Genomic DNA, 20,980 nt, shown 5'->3' on the forward strand with positions numbered 1-20,980 from the left:
GATGAAAGCAGAAAATTGCAGATGACAAATCCAAATGGCTTAGCACAAAAACAAATGTACCTGTGTCTAATGAATTCCAGTTACAAATTTAGAGTCCAGCATGGGGCTTCATGTTAGGAAGGAAAAAGAAAGCAGGAGTTGTCTAAAGTCTGGGTGATATATTAGGCAAGGACATGTGTATTGCAAGGGTAATATTTACTGTGAGTTGCAAACATCTGACAGAATGATGCACAAGAGTGATGCAGCATAAGCCTTTCAAACTATTATGGGGAGCACCCTCAGATGTGTATCTGAAATATTTAGGGAATAATGCAATAGTATTTGAATTTCAGGACAACCCTAATATCTGAAGTAATCAGGAGGAAGCGACATATGATGTGTAAAACACTTTTCAGGTGATGATTGATGAGAAAACCGTGCCACCTTCACTGGAGCTTTAGGGGACATTGGATCTCAGGTGAAAATAAAATTAGTCAATTAGTCACTCAATAGAGTGAGCTTGAATACGGAATACTGTACTGCCATCAATGAGGGAATCCAGCATGAATGGGAATGGTGCCTTCCATTACAAATAAATAAAAATTATTCATAAATTCTTCTGTTTATTTTCCATATTCAACAGCTATAAAAATTATTTGTCCCCTTGTACATTTTACCCTATTACATTATTCAATTTAAAGTTAATCACTCAACAAGAGATACCCAAATACACATTAAATAAAAATAAATAGAAAATAGCTGATCTGTAAGTATTTAACCCCTTGCATCAATGTTTTGGCAGAAGTACTTTGAAAGCCCTCACCAGTTGAAAAAACAATTCAGTTTGTATAGCTATGGCAAAGCAAAAAAGAACTGAGCTAAGTAAAATATTTTAGTATAATGACTTGCTTTCAGTGGACCTTGAAAAAGAGATACTACCTCCTTTAAATTAGGTCTAGCAAATTATTGAAATAAGCGTTTAATCAAGATGTTAAGCATATTTGTTTGATCTACAAGACATTCATCTACATGCATACTTATTCATATTTGAAAAGTCAAACAGTTAATCAGATCTCTTTTCACCAACAGTTAATCTTTTTGTCAAAGTGTTACATGATCTGTCCCTAAGGATATAATTATTAACAGCACCTACACAAATTCATTATTACCAAATTAAAATGGAAAGTGGGACAAATTACTGGGAAATTATTTTAAGGAACTGCATCATGATATCAGGCTCTGGCCTTCTTGCCACAGTGCTGGAGGAGATCTTTACAGATGAAAGCAGGTGCGGCATATGGAAGGCGCTCCTAAAAATACACCAACTGGGAAGGAACTTGAGTGGCATGAGCATTAAAGAAAAAAGGGCAAACTGCACACAAAAAGTGTTTTACAAACAAAATTATCAAATGTGTTTTCTATATATAGGAAATAAATAAAGTGTCTCTTTAGGATATATTAAGAAAATTGGAAGATACAATACAAAGTAAGAGAAATCTTAGTAGCTCTGCAAACTACGTAACTTGAGTTAAAGTAAAGGTATAAAGTTGCATGGAAGTATAAAATATAACCAGTAACTACATTCAGTCATCAAATGTACTATTTTATATAAATGCACTGTACTGACAAATTTAATAAGTTGTACATGTACAAGTGAAAGTATTTAAAGATATTCAAAGAAAGGGGGTATTGAATAATACTGTAAAAATTCCATAATTTAATTAAAAGTAGAATTTCAAAGAATATTACTGTAACTGCTTTGTGTTAGGAATTTGAAAGTGGCAAGTTTACTCCAGATTACAATAAGAGTAATTTTAAACTAATTACAATGTACACATTGCTGGTGTTAAGAAAAGATATCTGAAGAGGACTGAAGAGTGTGCGTCAGATGAGAGTCTGCTTGACTTATGTTTATGACAGCTGCATCTTGTCATTCTGCCTGAAACTGTCAGGCTGGCAAGCACTGATAAACTTCTGACGAGCATGTCTCTCCCAGAGAGACGAATTTGAGAGATCCCCCAGGAACTTATAAACAGCCAAAGAAGGTTGATTAGTTAAATGAGCCTCTGATATTTTAAAAGAACTATATTGTATGTACTACAGACAGGAAAACACTTCTCTGGAACCTGGCAACATATTGCTTAATGACAGGCATGCATAGTTTAAAGGTTTGGTTACTTGTAAAAGCCATTCTCAGGGGTGCAATAATTGTAAAGACATTCAATTCCCACATTTCAATACACATTTCAGTCATTACATTGTGCTCAATTAGAAAAAATATTCATCGGTGCATACATGAAAATACCCAGTTCAACCAAGGAAAAACTCTGCTGATACACTGTATATTATTGATGCCTCTTTAGCACATAAAAAGTAATAGAATTTATTTTAAAATGTGGAAAATCACATCTCAAGTAGCTAATAATTATGAAAAATTAGAAAATAAAAAAATGCAAAATTGATCCGTACTGAGTTTTGACTAATTACCAACTCTTCTTAAACGTTGATATAACATGGCTGGAAACCACAGATATAAATGAGAAATTCTCATTTCTAATTCAGATTATGCAGAAAATGAAGGAACATATTGTTACTTTTATTTTATACTTTTTGAGCTTTTAAAAAATATATGAGTACTTAACACATTCTGTACACATTAAATAATAATTTCAGGGCTGAGGGATTTTTTGCCACATGGGGAGCAAGGCTAGAACATGTCCTGGCCGAGTTTGCTAAGCCATCGTTGGCCAAACTCAGAATATGCAATTTTAGGAGGCATGTCTTGGTAAGCATCCAGGGAGCAATGCGTTCAGACACTGGTCGCGCTGCGAGGAAAAATTTTTAAACAATGAGCCACCATTCATCACCATATTTGATTAATGCTATTATTTATGTTTTTTTAACTGTACAATATATATATATAAAACTTTACAAATATTCAAATATTTGAACATCATCACTTTAGCGTTGCTAGTTACGCAAAAAAAAAGTCTTCCGACAAAGAGAAACCAAACAAAAACTTTTTCCTCTAGTCAGATCCAGCAGACGTAGAACTGTTCTCTTCTGCCCCCACTTCATCTCTTTAACAGCCTTCCGCAGCAATGTCTTCTATCCCAGTTTAAGTTTTTGCAGTGTTTAGAAATAGGAACAGACGTCTTGGAGGGGGCTGCTTGCTTGCCCATCAGATCCCATATATAGTCATATGAGCGGTCAAATGTTTAGGAGCAGCGAATCGTCTGACAGATCCATAAAAAAGATAGGGCACTGGGTAGGGACAAGGAGAAACCGCTTCCAAAAAAGTATTGAATGTCCAAAGGAATTCAGTCATCCCCCTGCGAAAGTACATATTTGAGAGGGCAGGATAGCGGAGAGCTCGCACTTCAGCTCCACGCTCAGTCCCGCACAGCCGCTCTAAGCCTCTCTCCCTGCCCTCTCCACCGCAGTTTCTTTTGGAGCACTTTGTGCGCATACCCCAAAAACAGCCATGGATGCCATCAAGAAGAAGATGCAGATGCTCAAGCTCGACAAGGAAAATGCCTTGGACAGAGCTGAGCAAGCTGAAGCAGACAAGAAGGCAGCCGAGGACAGGAGCAAGCAGGTCTGCCTTTTAAATAAATAGAAAACGACTCGGGTGTCGCTGTCCCTGAAACGGCACGAAAGAAGGACCGTAACCGCAGCATGGATTACCTTTAGTCTTCTATACCGGAGACCTTGAAGTTGCATTAAGGGATAAAATGATGCAAGGTTTTTTTAATTATTAAAAATGTGTCCGGAATGTGGTGAAGGAGCCATATGAGCAGAGCCAGTCTCTACGAAATAGGACTTTCAAATATGCGTATTGGCAATCCTGGTTTGATTTTTTAGCCCTTGCCTTTAAAGGGCACAGGATTCCCGCAGTGAATGCGTGTCTAAACTAAGGAACTAGAGCACTTGTCGCTGCTGCTAAAGGCAGAGGCGAATTTTAGCATTCGGTTATAGTTGTAAGTATTGTATTGGGAGATGATAAACATCACCGAGTGCATAAGTTAACAGATGTATATGTGATGTGTGTAGAGTGAGACCGTGAAAATAAATAAATGAATAAAAAAACTATCTGTCCAGTATATTTTACATGTAGATTGACGATAACAGACACTCTAAATTGATAGATAGCTGTCCTCAATTATTGTTGAAGGTTAACTGTTTGCATGCTTAAACACATTTTTTATTGTATAATCTGATATAGTTAGAGGATGAAATTAATCAGTTGGAAAAGAAATTACGCATTACCGAAGACGAGAGAGATAAACTGACCGAAGAGTTCCATACGGCTGAAGAAAAGCTACTAAGCGCGGAGGAAATCGCCACCAAGGTATACCTGAAATCACTTTTCTAATCTCTCTCTCTCTCTCTCTCTCTCTCTGTTTCTGTCTCTGTCTGTCTGTTTTCTTGTGTGTCTCCACTGTCCACACTTCTACTCTGCCTTCCACTGTACGCACGCTGTTTCCTGCTGCACGCCCACCACACCTCCGCTTCATTCAGCTCGAAGACGAGCTGGCAGCTCTGCAGAAGAAGCTGAAGTCCACAGAAGATGAACTGGACAAATACTCTGAGGCCTTGAAAGATGCACAGGAGAAACTGGAATTGGCCGAAAAGAAGGCCGCTGATGTAAGTAAGAAGAGAACACTCACACGCACAGTCTCACGCATCTTTCCTACTGTCCACAGCTTTACTCCCTTTACCTGCTCAGTAATGATTTACTAAAATTTGACTATGAGTAAATATAATTTGTTGTTGAAAAAAATAATAATCATTAGTGCAGTCGATTTTACACCTTTCTTTTTAAGTTTGAAAAAAAAATGACTCATGAAATGGTTTACTATATCCACAGCATATAAATGCCATAAATGCCCAACTTTTTTATCTTTCATTTTGGTACAACTGTCTACATTCCATCTGAAAGTCGATCTCGAGCTAACTTGCGTGTGTAGTTTATCATCCCTTCCACTGCACTTCCCTCCCCATTTACAGGAAATGCCTGCTATTCCGATTACGTATCTTGATCTTCTTTCTTGGGGCCAAGAAAACAAAAAACTAGATCAGAGAAGTAGCGATGGAAAGTAAAATTTGCTAGATGTGCAGTCTCTACTGGTCGCGGATATATATAGCTCAGTGCTATATATGGTAAAGTTAGAGCTCTCTCCCATCCCAACAAGAACGGATTACCGATGCGGGAGGAGTAAACGATTCTTTCCCATTTGGCGTATATTACATATGCAATACGTCTAAAGTGTTCGCACTGCCTTAAGTGCGTGCATATGCAATACTTGTATAGTATTCACACCTGACGCTCTGGAGAATGCCGCTGAATTTACCATATGTGAAAGACAAATGTGAGAGACGTCTCTCAATTTATTTGTAAACGTTAAACCGTTATAATCTGTTAAATCAGAAACTGAGATCACGCAAAGAAAACACACTGTAGAAATCCCCAAACTGTTAAGAACACTACATTGATAGGCATGTATTCAAATTTATGTTACAGTTTGCACTACAATACAACAGATAAACGTGAAGTTAAACGCTCTCAGTCAATGAACAAGCAGAAGACGTCGTCGAGGTTCAATGTAGGCTATTCCTTATAAGGAATGCTATGCTAACCACTTACATATGCACGATCCTGTCAGGCAGGAGAACGCCAACATTAAGATCGAAACTAATAATATTCTGAAGGCTTTTGTAGGCAGGAAATACTTGTAGATTTACCCCCAGCACCCCCCCCCCCCCCCCCAAAACCACACTGCATATAAAACAAACCAGTTTTCTTTAAATTCTAAGAAAAGTATTGCTGTCACCGAGAAAGTACCTACATGGGATACTTTAAATTCAGCTGTTACACGAATTTACAGGAACACGTTTTTGTGCACAATTTTCCTTTTTAAACTTTTCCTGCAGCTCCTGCTATTTCTTACAGGAAACTCATATAAACGGTAAGATTCATTTCGGTCGTCTGACGAATTTGTAATGTTGATTAATTGCCGTTAAATTACATGGATCGCCTCGGCGATACATGCAGCTCGAATATCAAGAACAGATGTTTAGTTGAAGCTTGGTGCCAAAGTGAAGCAGTACAGCGGCTACCGCTGGAGTAAAAGAGGAGCTTCTCATTTTGCTGGCCACACGAACATAAATGAGCTATTATTACTTTACAGTCCAGGAACCGAAGCACTGCTAGTGTCCACACCGTACACAATATACTAGAAAGGAAAGGTGAATTACTAGCACAAAACACCAACTGATAATAATTGATAGACTACTTTAAAAGGTCAGGCGTTAAACTGCATTATTTGATTTATTTTGTCTCTTATAATGAAGGAGATTGAAATACAGAAAAGGAGACGTTTAAAAACGGGCGTTAGGAAGAAAACAAGGAACAGAAAACAAACAAAAAAACTGTCAGAGTTCCCATTTTCTCTCTCAATATAATTAAAGATGTAACTTTAAAGTTCTGATAACTTTTCTTTCACAGTAATTGTTTGGAAACAACCGAACATTTCTAAAAAAACATTTGTGATATAGTTGGATTCTTGGTTCTTTGTTGTGGTGTTTTCATTATGTTGTAGACAGCTACAATCAAGTCAATGCCATTTATTCCATCTTTAAGCCGTGTTAACCTTTTAAAATACAGTTAAGGTTTTCAAAAAAACATAAGATATGACAAAAAACTGAACACAAAATAAATACATGTATATATATTAGGTTCAAAGAGCAAGAGGATTGCATACTGAGCAAGCTGTTTTTGATGTTACTGTCTTGTATAGTGTCATTCTTATTAACCATAAGCAAAACGAATTCCAGAAAGATTGAAAATGTAGTCAGAATCTAAGATTAACAACATTGCAAACAGGCAGGGTTTGAATGTAAAAACAGTATATCAGAGCTGAAAGGCAGGAAATACTTGTATGTCAACACTGGGCTTTAAAGTGGGCCGGTACGCACATGTATGGAATACCGACACTTCCCTGTTTTTCCCAGCTGCGTACCGCCAGCATTTGTTAGCGTACTAGCACGCATCATTAATACCTTGGCGATCAGAACTAAAAGGATGAGAAATTACCCAACCCAGCCCACTCCAAGTTCCGATCTAATGTCAAAACATCTCGGTGTGAAGCTGCAGGGTTCTCCCCAGTTCTATTAAGAAATCAGATTTCAACAAATAGTACGGCACTTACTTATAATAATGTAATACAAACATAAAACGCCATTTTATACCTCATCTTGTCATGCTGCACATTTAAGCTATAAAGTGTTTTAATTTATGTAGCAAACATCACTTTAGAAATTATCACATATGCTAGTACAATGACCTGAGGGGCGGGGCCTATTCGGGCGGTGCATTCAGGTCTAATTGAGTATCACTAGGCAACCTAACCTGCACATACCTGGGGCTGGAGGGTAATGCAAAGGACCTGGGAAATCCTGGGGAAAATATGCAAACGAGATACCATAGACCACAATTTTATTTATTTTTATTTTTAATAACGTTTATAGGAATATTTTAATATACTAACAGGCTAATACAAGTTCTTTATCAAACTAATTAATATATTCATTCACTCATTTTCCAAACCCACTTTATCCTCAGCAGGGTTGCGGGAACCTGGAGCCTATCCCAGCAACAGGGCGCAAGGCAGGAACAATTCCAGAACAGGGAGCCCGTCGATCGCAGAGTGATCTAATATATCAATCCATCCATTAGCCAATCCGCTATATCCTAACTACAGGGTCATGGGGGTCTGCTGGAGCCAAACCCAGCCAACACAGGGCGCAAGGCAGGAAACAAACCCCGGGCAGGGCGCCAGCCCACCGCAGGATTTAATATAGACATGTATATATTCTACGGTTATAAACAATACCGTAAAAAGGAGTCTTTGCAAATTAAGACCTAACATATTTTAGTCGGAGAAGCAAAACAATTTACATTAAATTATCAATCAGCATAAAAACATGCTAATAAAATATGACAATTTTCTTATTATCAGTAACCGCACTATATGTCCGCTATGCCTTGAAACCAATAGACTGTCGTTCTGCAATCCAATAAATCCGTTTTAATTTGTGTCGTTGGACTCCTAGATGGCGCTACACTCTCGCGCACCAATCTTTTAAATTGGTCACCTGTAAGTAAAAGTGGGCGCGGCAATTTAATCTAAGATCTTAAAGAAAGACGAATACAACTAGTGTTACTACAACTAATAATAATAATAATAATAATAATAATAATAATAATAAAGAAAAATACAGTGGGAATTTGCCGTTGGCACTAAACGTCCGAGGCAGCGTTTAAGAAGGCGACTTCCGGGCCTCGCGCGCTGCGGAGATCTTGATGCGCGCGAGCTGGGCGTCCTTGCGCTGTGAGTTTGGATGTTGGATGCGGTGTCGAGCACTACCGACACCTTCAGCTGATTAAACGGGAGGAGCCATCGTAAAGCTATGGCAGGATTGACGTCCCTGGAAGCCGTAAAAAGAAAGATAAAAAGCCTTCAGGACCAGGCGGACAATGCAGAAGACAAAGCACAGAAGCTGCAAAAGGATCTCGATTTGGAAAGGACAGCCAGGGAGACAGTAAGCTGTCGTTTTTCGTTGGCGTTAAATTTGAGCCGAAACGGGTCACAAAATGTCATCTAAATTAATTAATTAATTTCGGCATACAGACTGTCTTCCCATTGAGTGTGTTTTCCGGTTTGCTGTTATCTCTAATCAGGTGTGCTCAGTCCCGCCCCGTGCTGCACGATGAGGCTAGGCAGTTTACCGGCTCCTGCAAGCTAAGCAGTTGTGCGTCAAGGTCGTCGACGACAGCGATCATTTCCTAAAGAGTAAAGCTGAGATTTTCAGCTGGCCACAGTTCCAAAGAGATAACAGTAGGGGTACGACTGTAAACGATTGAGGGCCCAATCCTTAGCCGCAGTACCGAGAGGCCTCGTAGATAAGGGCAGTCGGCGCTCCTGTTATCTTGGAGCCGAATAAAACAAGGCGGCTATGCATGGGTTCAACACTTGCCAGGGTTGTCACTGTTGATTTCTGGGATAAAAAGATACAATTGTAAAATTCTTTTAAAATCGGTATTTGCATTAGTCAAGGAGACATCACACCTCCTTAAATGATCGAGATTCCTTGTGTTGAATAGTGATGGAAAATGTAGCAGTAGTTCGCTTATGCGCATACAACATTGCACATCAGGGTAACCCTTCTTTGTTGATCTATTTCCCTCAATACTTTTTTTTTTTTTTTTCTTTCAAGATAAAAACTAATATTAAATGTGCTGTTTAGTTGTAAGAAGGAAACTTTGATTATGTTAGTCATTCGGATTACTGTGGAAAACTTTGTACCTCACTCCTCAATTTGGTATTTTCACACAAGGAGTAAAGGGTCCACAAATAGTGTGTTTTGTGCTTATGTATATTAAACTTTTCATTCAAGCGTTTTAAAACGGTTTGTAATGGTGTAGCTTTAAAGATCAACATCATTAACCACAATAAAAAAATAATCATTTTAATTTTCCAAAGAATAATATGTCTTTTGGTTTTGGATTTAGACAAACATTTATCTAAATTATTCCTATGAAGTGTAGTACTAGGGTGTTGTACCGTGTTAGCCATTATGAATGTAGAGAAAAGCCAAGCAAAATGACACCTTTTATTGGCTAACTAGAAAGATTACAATATGCAAGCTTTCGAGGCAACTCAGGCCCCTTCTTCAGGCAAGATGTAATCATTACATTCGGCAACATTACATACAACATTACATCTTGCCTGAAGAAGGGGCCTGAGTTGCCTCGAAAGCTTGCATATTGTAATCTTTCTAGTTAGCCAATAAAAGGTGTCATTTTCCTATGAAGTGAAAATAGTACACACACTTCACTGGTTTTCAGTACAGTATTAGTCTAAGTAGTAGACATTTAAAACTAATTTGAGGGACTAAAAAGGGAGCACAGTTTTTGATGATGGCTTTTGAGAAAATGTTAACAACATAAACATCTAAGGTGGAGTTAACTATAAAAGAATGACTGGTACAGCGATATTTTATATACAGTATTTTGTGTTGGGTACTCCTAAACATTAGTCTTACTGGGTACTTCAAAACTTTCCAGTTTATAGACCTTGTTTTACATGTTCATAATGGTGTAAAACATTTCCTCTAGGAATTGAAAGCTAAAAAAAAGCAGACATTTATTTTTCTTAATTTAGTTTTCATGTACTTCCTTAGCTAAGTGTGTCCCATAAGGGTGTAATGTAGCCAGAAGATTTTTTTTAAAGGAAAGCAAATAAGATCAAGATCTATTACTTGTAGACTTATTTTAGTGGTAGCATTGTTTTTTTTTTTTCTTCATTTAATTTTGAGTGACTGGCTAGTAAACTTTTCCTTTTGCAGATTTTCACTTGTGTTAATTATCGTCTAAACTTGTAAAAGTAGGCCTTTAATGCCTTCTTATTTATTAGATTTGTAACTGTTTAGTTTTTTACATAATCATGTAAATAGTGTTCTCTTTGGAGATACTGAAATTGTTATCCTTGCTTGATTTAGGCTGAGGGTGATGTAGCTTCACTGAACAGGCGCATCCAGCTGGTTGAGGAGGAGTTGGATCGCGCTCAGGAACGTCTGGCCACAGCCCTGCAGAAACTGGAGGAGGCAGAGAAGGCTGCTGATGAAAGTGAAAGGTGGGTTTAAATTATGTCTATAGCATGTATTACCTGGTAGCAACCATTTATGTTTTTTAGTTTGGTTCATAGATCTAGTTGAGAATGGCGAGGGACTCTTTCCAGAGTGGGTTCAATGTTTTGGTGTATACTGTACCTAGCCAGTGATATACTTAATTTTTACCTTCAAAATGATTACATTGTGCATGGTAGCGTAGAGCTAAAAAGGCAGCATCTTGAGCAAAAACATTTTACAATATATGATTTAAATATTCAAAATGCTGGTGCTGTCCTTTTATTTTAGAGTAACACAGTTACTTTATAGCAAAATTAGTGATTCTACTTTTATACTTGAAATATGGAAAGATTTACTACATTGTGTCAGAAAGTTGTTTGTATACTTGTTGCATGTCTTACTTATTTTTATCTTTCATGGGATCTCCTCCCTGTTGACATGATATTGTTCTGCATGATATGCAGTTATATACTGTAAGAAAATAAAAAAAATTACTATATATATATATATATATATATATATATATATATATATATATATATATAATATAGTGTTCCCAATTAAAAAGTGGACCAGGCTGACCAGAATGGTGTGAATGAAATGACAGGTGTCTTATAATTTGAAGTTTTACTGTTCTTGCTTTCTGCAATGTATACCTGTTTGGTAAGCATTTTTGATTTTCTGTTTTACAGAGGCATGAAGGTCATTGAGAACAGGGCCATGAAGGATGAGGAGAAAATGGAACTGCAGGAGATTCAGCTTAAAGAGGCCAAACACATCGCTGAAGAGGCTGACCGAAAATATGAAGAGGCTAGTATTTACATTTGGCCTACATTTAGTTTAAAAAGAACTTCTAGACTTAGTATACTCTTAATATGCAATGGATTTTTGATTATCCTGAGATTGTTTATTAGACAAAAGTTAATGCCAACCCCTTATCACAAGTTAACTGTCTGTTTACACATATAATCATATTTATAAATATTCAGTTTTCTAATCTTACTGTATAATTGTAGTTTCCTTTTTGAAAGAAGCAATTAATGTCAAATTAGATATCTTTCCAAACGTTGCCAGGTCTCATGCCATTTCAAGAAGCTTCTGTAGCAGTGAACCTTCTTGATTAATTTCACTTCAAAACTGAAAATGTGTTTGTGCAATCCTGGGCCTTCATCCAGGAACACACAATTTACATTGACTTTATTCTCTGCCCAGTATTGCCTAGCACAGAATCTTTTATAAAAAAACAGATATTGTGTTTATGATTTATTCATATATAATTTTTTTCTTTAATTTATATTTTTAAATAACCACTTGCATTTTTGTTTTCAATAGGTAGCACGTAAGCTTGTGATCATTGAGAGTGATCTTGAGCGTACTGAAGAGCGTGCTGAACTTTCAGAAAGGTAAGACTCTTGAGTATGTACAGTACAAGTGAATATGAAGAATACCATGAATCATTTCTAAACCCTTTTATATTAGCTTACTATTATAAAGTAGGTAGTGCTGCAAAACATATTCAGTCTCACTTTTTTGTATGCTTTTGGATATAAACATGAGAGATTCATGATTGACAGAAATGCCTTTTTTGTCTTCTATTACCGTTGAAAAAGTGCACTCTTTATGGTTCTTGGACTAACCGGAGAGTATCTGGGAATTCTTGGAGCAGTTAGAAAAAGTTGGTGAGGATAGGCTGGCCTGTTCTATCCATATCAGTGTGTTGCATCTGTGCCTATCCCCGGGATAACCTGGGTGAAAGTGAAGCAACAAAGCAATCATCAACTTTGCTCACTGATACATGTGCCATCCTATGTTAGATAGGAATTGAGACAGTCGCGTAAAAAAAGTGTATTTGATCACAAAGTACACTATTCAGTTTCTTCAGTATGAGAAGTACAATTCTACTGATTACGCTACTTTGCACACATTTTGTGATGCTTGAAGCAAAGGAAGAACAGCTGAAACATGCCTTTATATAATTATGTGCTTTATTTTCTGACCTGTTAGCAAAGTAATTTGTTTTGCTACAGTTTTACAGTATTATAGGAGGGCTTGATATCTGATTTGATTTTATTGAACACATGGCATGAAACCCAGAGAGATGGGCTGTATAAACCTTTTAGTTTAAAATGAATAAGCAAAGATCTACATTTTATTCCTCTCTTACCATGAATATACAGTATATGTAAAATATAATTTTTGAAAGTGTTTTGAAATATGGTAACTCTATATTTGACCCCATCTCCAATTCAGTTGTAATCTCATGTTTATTAAAACATACATTGTTTTTTAATTTCCTCTAACTGCTTGCATGTTTTTGTTGCCCCTTTATTTCCCCTCAATTTTTGATTGGCTTTGTGCATTTTATATATTCACTTGCAGTCAATTCTGGCAAACAGAAGAAGAGTTAAGAGTATTCTATCAAACCTTAATGCCATTAAAGGCTGACAATGCAAAGGTACAATAACAAAAAGCCCCATCTGACTGTGCCCTTTGCTCATCACCTAGCTTCATTCCAAATCATATTCCATACTTTTAGCAACTTTATCCTTTTACGTTTTAATTTGCACTCTCTTTTTGACATCATTAATTTGCCTTTTAATCTCTCAAGCTTTGCTGATAGCATTCCTGATTAACTCATGCATAGTTATACCCATTACTAACCTTATCTTTTGTAGTGTATTTTTCATAGTTCTTACTTTTTGAGTTGCTCTTAGTTTGTTTCATTTTATTACTAGAATGTGATTTATTTGGCTTTTATTTTGTTGTCTGTATTTTACTATTATCTATAAACATCATAATATTTCCTACTTTAACAGCAAATGTGCTGAGCTTGAAGAAGAGTTGAAAACTGTGACCAACAACCTGAAGTCACTGGAGGCACAGGCTGAGAAAGTAGGTTTTAGTCAAGAACTATCTAAATATACAGAAGCGCGCTTGCTGTTTGTACACTAGATTAGAAACTGGTTCCTGTAGTTATTTATTCATTGCAAAAATACAATTTTTGATACAATTTATAAATACATTTTGATGTTCAAGAGAATACTGGAATACATTTACTTTAAAATGGTTAATCCCATTTGACAGTATAAACATTTAAATTGTTCCATAAACATTTAAACAGTCTTCTAATGGTTCTGTTTCTCTGACCAACAGTACTCACAGAAGGAAGACAAATATGAAGAAGAGATCAAGGTACTCACAGACAAACTCAAAGAGGTGAGTAACCCTTATTTCCTTCATTATTTATAATGATCTTTTTGACTTTTTTTTTTTTCTTTAGACAACATACTATAATATCCTTATCATTTCAGGCTGAGACCCGTGCTGAATTCGCTGAGAGGACAGTGGCCAAGCTTGAGAAGTCCATTGATGACTTAGAAGGTACGAACTTCATTTTATTCATTTTTGTAATTCTACTTTTTCTACAGGTTTTATTAGCTGCAATATTTTCCCCAGTTTCAAGCATGGGGAGACTGTGCACATAGTTTTAAAAAAAATAAATAAATAAATAAAAAGATGGTGTCAAGGGGGTTTTTATGGTTGCAATGATATTTTATTGTGAATTATGAACTTCTAATAATCTATTAGATAAAATATTGTCATTAAAACATACAATTACCCAGGTTGTGTACTTTAAGATTTGTTTTGAGGCGTTATTTTTATCATTTACATTAAGTGTCAATGATACAATAACACCTTTATTATAGAATGTTATTGAAGAAATGATTTTTCACAAAATTTAACAGGTCTAACAGGCCTAAAATTAATGAGCTCTCTGGTAGCGATGCTGATGAGGCACCTTACCTACTGTGCCACCATCAATGCAACATATTAAGTACTACAGGTAGATGTACATAGTGTACATTGCAGATATGCCTTTTTTGGGTGCATTTATAATATTACGTATGTACATAATTAAAAGAAATTAAGTTGAGTAGAATTTTTAGTTTTTTAGCCCATACACCAACATTAAATTTAATATTTATTAGCAAAGGGTTGCATTTGGGTGTGTTTTTTTCTTTTTCTTAAAATTTCTTGTACCATAACTGATATTCTGTCCTCTGTTATTCTTCCATATCATTCCCTGGTAATTTGTATTTTTTTTTCCTTTTTCTCATTATTCTCACCACCTGTTGTGTTGTTGATTTGACTGCCTACCTGCTGTGCTCTGTCATCCTTCCTGCTCTGTGGGTGGTCTGTCACCTTCATCTGCCTTCATCACCTGACTTCTGTCCACACTCCTCCTCTCCCTACTTCCTTGCTTTGTACTCCACGCATTCTACAGATGAGTTGTATGCTCAGAAACTCAAGTATAAAGCAATCAGCGAGGAGCTGGACCACGCTCTCAACGACATGACTTCAATGTAAATTTCTTCCAACTGTGTGCCTGCTTGCTTCTGTACTCCTCACAACAACCAAATAAATTCCCTTGTACTACCTTTTACATGTCTTCCAATGCATCAACCAGTTCTCCTTTAACTATCTTTTACCTGGTTCTTTCTCCCAACATCCATCCTTCCTTCCTTAAACCCTTTTATATTACTTCTGTTTATGCAACTTCTAATGGACCATTCTTTTTTGGTGTTCATTTGTAAAATCTTAGGGATATTTAATCTTTCATACAATTCTACTAAAGAGAGTACAGCACACTTGCACTAATGTATTGTGAGATACAGTATCTGAAATTGCCTCCACTGGTGGACTGTATTGGACATTAAAACTGGAGAACAAATATAATAGCTGGGGTAATTGTTTTTGTGCTCCATATCATTTTGTCAAATACAGCAGCTGCTGTGCAGACTTGTTTAGGGTATGGAATACTCGTGGCCCTATTTATTTTACCTTTTGATGTGACATTGAATTTCAGGAAGAGATTTTATTATGAAAGTAGATAGAAGGGAATGGAACAGAGACCATGAGCTTTTGTTGTGGGTCTTATTGCATTTAGCAGTAATACAGATACCTAGACACTAGCATGAGGAAGGGCCAAAAGCCACCTTGTTTGGTAATGGCATAAAGTCAAGACTGTGCAAGTGTAAAAGATGCAAATTACAAAGATTGCCAAGGAATTTCTTGAACTGTGGATATGATACATACACTTGGGCTCCATTATTTGATAAACAGAAGTCAAAATCTCAAGGAATTAACCTTTTCCCCAAAAATCACTATGCATTCATTGTTGAACATAATTTTTTTTGTCTACTGAAATATGGTCATACTTGTGAGACTGTTCAAAGCATTTGAGGTTAAATATGAGGGGTAGTTTTAAATGAGGTTTAGTTTTGTCTTAAAACCTTTGAACAGTCACGCTTTTGTGCACTGCATGTTCATATATGATGCTCTATCCCATCCCACATAAGGGAAAACCTTCAAATGTACTAATGGAATAAATCCTAATAAAACTTTTCATGGGTTCTTATGTTGTTTTTTTTTTTTTTTTTTTTTTCTTTCTCCCCACACTACATGGATTTTCCCCTTACTACAATCACTTTACAATTTTCTGTGTTCCTAATTTAAGTATACCTTCTGCACCTTTAACTAAATTGACTTTTTCTCCCCACTAATAGTGTTTCTATATAAAGTGCTGGGTGGTCAAAGTTGTCTTTTACTGGATTTGGAAAAATCAAGTCTTTTGAAGGGCTGTATGTGATTAATAGGAAACAAATTATTTGCACTGCTTCTTAAACTGGACTTTGTTTCTCAGCTATTAATGACTTGCATGCACATAAACAATTTATACAGTTAATTTAAATCTTTTGGGACCAACCAAGTATTGGAAGTAATGGTGTCATAACAATTTCATTTTGTTTCTATCCATTTTGTTTGTTTTTATTTTTCTTAGGTCTGCATTTATTTTCAACTAACTGTTTTCACAGCTGTGTTGCAGACTGCTTCCTGTATCAATAACCAATGCATAAGAGCACTTAACATGCATCCTACTGCTTACCTTTAGTATAACAGCATGCACCGTTAGACAGTTTAAAAGACAACTAGTTTAAATCTCATTAACAGCCAGAGAGAAACTTACGCCAATTACAGGTTTCACCCATTGTTTTGTTTTACTGTTGCATTTGAGTGGAACTGCTCACCTGCTTGCTTTTTTTTGCCTTACATAGTGTGTGCTAGTTATTATTCTCTTGCTTATAACATTGATTTTTCTTGCATAACCACACAGTTTCCATCTTTCCCATAGTTTTTTGTTATTTTTGCCTTACACAGATAACTTGTTTGCTTGGCTACACAGCAGCGATGTCCCCTATCAGCTGAGCTGCCTACTGCTTTATCAACGTGTTACTCTTATTCTTTATTTCTTGCATCTTTTTCATGAAATATGTTAACACAAGTATAACTGAGATAACCGAGATGTGTGTTCCTTCTCTTGTACAGAAATTTTTAAATTTGAATTATGTAAAATAAATTTCTATTCATGTACACAGTTCTTTTACAATATTTTTTCCATGCACATATTAGAGAAAACATGTCTAATTTAAGGTTGCCTTTTAATTTTTCTCTTAAATTATGTTTGTACCGTAGGTTTGGCATTTTGAGCAGTACTGTTAACATGTTATATTCATAGACTATTTAATATTACAAAGTTCTTTTGTTATTGGGTTTCATGTAAGCACAAACTTTGCAAAGTCAGCACAAACCTCGTTAGATCAATCAAATAGAGGTTTAACTTTTTTTTTTTTGGTACTCTGTGCATGCTGCTGTTTGTCTTTGTTGGTAAATTAAAGATTGCCATATATTGTGAAATGCAGTACACTATGATACAGCTTTCACAATATCCTTTCTAAATCTTTTATTTTTTAAAATATTTTCAGTGTAACTGGTTTTATTTCATATTCATGTGTTCATAAGTTACAGTTTCACCAACATTCTTACATAAGGAATAAAAGTTTGTTCTTTAAAGGAGCTTTGAGAGGTAGAATTTAACAGTCTGCATTATTTTTACTCCAGGTTTTTAAAAAAAAAAAAAAAAAAAAAAAAAAAATTCTCATAGCAAAAAAAAAAAAAAAAAATCATAGGTCACAAAATTTTTCAATTACTTGTTTACCTTGTGTATATTATTTGTAAATATTGTTTAACAAAGTGAACAGGCAAGCTGTAAAGTGTTTCAATCCTTCTGATAGATGAAATCTCATATGAAACCCCAGTACCGAGATTTGCATAAAAACAATAAGAAACTTTAAAGAATATAGTGAAACTGAACCTCTACTACTGATTATGGAGCTTTTTTATCGGAAATAATCTTGTCTCCTACAATTCTCATTGTAGAAGCTGTAACACTTCCATCATATTTTTAATATCCCTTTTGAGTATCAGTTGAGTAACACCTCAGTCCTTTACCTTATGTTTAATGTAGAGAAAAATACTAAGTGACTGCATTCCTTAATCAGCATAGTGATATATTTACACTAGTGTATGAGAGGCTGTTCTGTGCCTTGTTCCCTGGCATCTCAAGCTACTTGTGCTGGGTGGCGCAGTGTTATCTAAATAACAGGGTTAATTGATATTTTGGGCAATGCTAAAAATCTGTATTTGCTTATTGGGCTATTGCACTTCTGTGCTGGTAAGGCATGGTTTGTGTGTGAAGTGTGTTTTTTTTTTGTTTTTTTTTCGGGGGGGGGGGGCACTGTGAAGACTGCCAAATGGTTAAGCAATGGTGTCCTCTGAATTTCAGATCAGGGCTTTAGTCATGCTGGTATAGATGCAGTTTATAAAGAACTGCTGATTATAGACTCATTTTTATGATATTCCTCTGCAAGTGTACCATTTTTTTATTGATATATAGTATATGCATGCATCATGTAAGCTTTTCAGTTTTGAACTTTGATAATGTCATTCATGTCCTTGTTTGAGAGTTATTTCTTTTTAATTGGTAATTCAGTTTCTGAACAAAATGCACTTTTTTTGTTTATAATGTATCTCTTTATTATAAAAAAAATCTTGGGATGAGACAAGACTTTTTTCCTGTGACAAGACGTGATCTTTTGAAGAGACACTTTCACGTCCCACGAGACGGTCAAGTCACACCCTACTTACAACCATTTTCAAACAAGACCACGGTCATCAAACCTCTCAGTTGCTTGAATGCTTTTAGCAGACACATTTCCTGTGCTCTCGGCTCTTAAACATTTTTTTTGTGCCAAGAGATTTAGCCATGCCCAGAGTCGGAAAAAGACAAAGTACAACGTCGCAAAGAATTCAAAAACGTTGGTGCGATACACATGCAGAGCTGGTTAGAGATAATGGAAGTAGGAAAATTCAAAAGTCTCAAAAAAAATGATAGTAAAAATCACATTAGCGCAAACAAACTGAAAATATTACTTGGTGAAATAACAGAACAACGAAAAGAGATCGAATAGTGTTTGAGGATGTCTGGGGGGAGAAGAGAGACAAGGCAATGAGACAACAGGACAGCTGCTGTACAGGCTTTTAAACGTTTGAAGCGCCGCACGAGATGGGAAGGGGAGCTGGAAAAAATGCCACTTTTATATTTACAGATTTCTTTGTTAGGTCGAATATAAGACAATTTAATTCACATTTGTCAAGCATTTCTAAACTTCTACATTTTAATAATTTTATGCTTTTTGCAAAGTAACTGAAAAAGGCAACTATTATGCTTTTAAGGTGTATTTTAATTATCTAAATATTATTATACTCTCAGACCTAGTTTAAATAGAAAGCAAATAAGTGTGTTCAGTATTTATGTGGTTTAAAAAAAACGTTGATAGGCAGCCATTGCTTCAAAAAAATAAAGAAAAAATATATATACAAATGTCTTCCACTTTATGCTGCAGTGATATGTAATACTACCAAGGAAAATGTTCTATTAGTAGGTATGTTTTCTTTAGCTGAATATTTTTTCATTATATATAGCCAGTTTTCATCATCATGGAATAGGCAACAAATATTTGATGCAGTACTGGTTAGTTTACTTTGTTAACTTTGGGCCTATTTCGATGATTTTTTTTTTTTCTCTTAGTGGGGAAAAATTTTAACTTAATGTACATTTAGAGAAGTGTCCAGTTTGTAAGCATGCCTTGTATAATCTAGAAAATTAATCCACAGGACATCTTACACTACATACTTCAATAATGTGTAAATCCTTCCGCACAAATCTCAACATAATCGGTTCATGGACTGATACAATATATCCTTGCCAAAATGTTCCTGGGAAATTGTAGAAAATTTAAAATGAATTTCATTAGCAGGGTTGAGCAGTAGTGCTTTCTTAATAAGCCCCAAAGGATCTTTGGAAATCAAGCATACAAACAGCGGCTCAATCAGTAATTAAATATTTGTAGACTCAAGCTAATTTTCAAAATAAGATCAAGAAAACAACAGGAATGTTGATATCTAAAGGATGGCTTCTTATAATTTTACTGCTCTGAAGTATTTTTACCTGTTTCATTTTGTCATACTTGTTTTATTCCAGCCAAATAATATATGCTGTTCTAAATTATTATTTTTGTGGGGAACAGCCTTTTGACCTTGGGGATCCCATGGAGGTTTATTTTCTCCAGCATCTCATCCGCTGGTGTTTTTATTTTTCCATCCTCTCTGTCCAACTGACCACAGCATCAGACTTACCATTATAAAAAGTAGAACCTTAAAACAACTAAGAAAATATATGCAAGGCATGATATTCAGGTGTGTCCCGGGACTTTAACTGACTTGAAAGTTGGATGAAGTAACTGGAAAAACTAAAAGTAGTCCAAGAGTCATGTCATTTTCTAACTTGCTTAATCCATACCAGGGTTGCAGGGCGTGCTTATACCTATGCCAGGTAGCATCGGGCACAAAAAAGGAACAAACCCTGCACAGGGCACCAGTCCATCACTGGGGGAACGAACACACACGTGTGTGTGTGTGTGTGTGTGTGTATGTATGTTATATAATATGATACATACATACAGACAAATGAGGAGAACATGCAAACTCCATGCAGGAATGACCTGGGACATATACCTTGTCATCAAAGAGTCAATTATCACATTTTTGTTTGTTGCATATTTTTGTAGGAAGTGAGTCGTATTCAAAAATAAGAGCAATAGAATGCAGTCATGTATGTTATTTATTAGACTACAGTGAATACATGGTTTTTAGTAGTACTTTACAAGGTCACAACGTTAAAAATGTAGCCAAAATTGGCTTGTTGTGGCTTAGTAGCTTTCAGACAGCAGATTCCAATATATTTAATATAGAATTGACATCAATTGATGTGCTATTGTTAGTTGTGGAGGGTCTGCTACCAATTGTAGTTCAGGTTTCTTAAACAACGTTTTTGAAAGAAGTACCTAAT

General features: G+C 35.8%; 1 protein-coding gene across 7 annotated transcripts in view; it reads left to right on the forward strand.

The window, feature by feature from the left end:
* The first annotated feature begins 3,325 nt into the window (after positions 1–3,325).
* Positions 3,326–20,980, forward strand: part of tpm1 (tropomyosin 1 (alpha)) — a 27,780-nt gene continuing 10,125 nt past the window's right edge. The window contains exons 1-10 of one of the 7 annotated variants that reach the window (XM_051920351.1): positions 3,331–3,577; positions 4,205–4,330; positions 4,501–4,626; positions 10,543–10,676; positions 11,364–11,485; positions 12,008–12,074; positions 13,488–13,563; positions 13,825–13,887; positions 13,983–14,052; positions 14,957–16,090. In XM_051920351.1, coding sequence (XP_051776311.1) covers positions 3,464–3,577; positions 4,205–4,330; positions 4,501–4,626; positions 10,543–10,676; positions 11,364–11,485; positions 12,008–12,074; positions 13,488–13,563; positions 13,825–13,887; positions 13,983–14,052; positions 14,957–15,039 — 981 coding nt within the window. In that variant the 5' untranslated portion in view covers positions 3,331–3,463 and the 3' untranslated portion in view covers positions 15,040–16,090. Of the gene's footprint in view, positions 3,578–4,204; positions 4,331–4,500; positions 4,627–8,436; positions 8,584–10,542; positions 10,677–11,363; positions 11,486–12,007; positions 12,075–13,487; positions 13,564–13,824; positions 13,888–13,982; positions 14,053–14,956; positions 16,091–20,980 lie in introns of those variants that run through there. The other 6 variants (XM_051920349.1, XM_051920347.1, XM_051920353.1 and 3 more) reach the window with 6 other exon arrangements.

Source organism: Erpetoichthys calabaricus, chromosome 17, assembly GCF_900747795.2.
Source record: "Erpetoichthys calabaricus chromosome 17, fErpCal1.3, whole genome shotgun sequence".
Taxonomy (NCBI): Eukaryota; Metazoa; Chordata; class Cladistia; order Polypteriformes; family Polypteridae; genus Erpetoichthys; species Erpetoichthys calabaricus.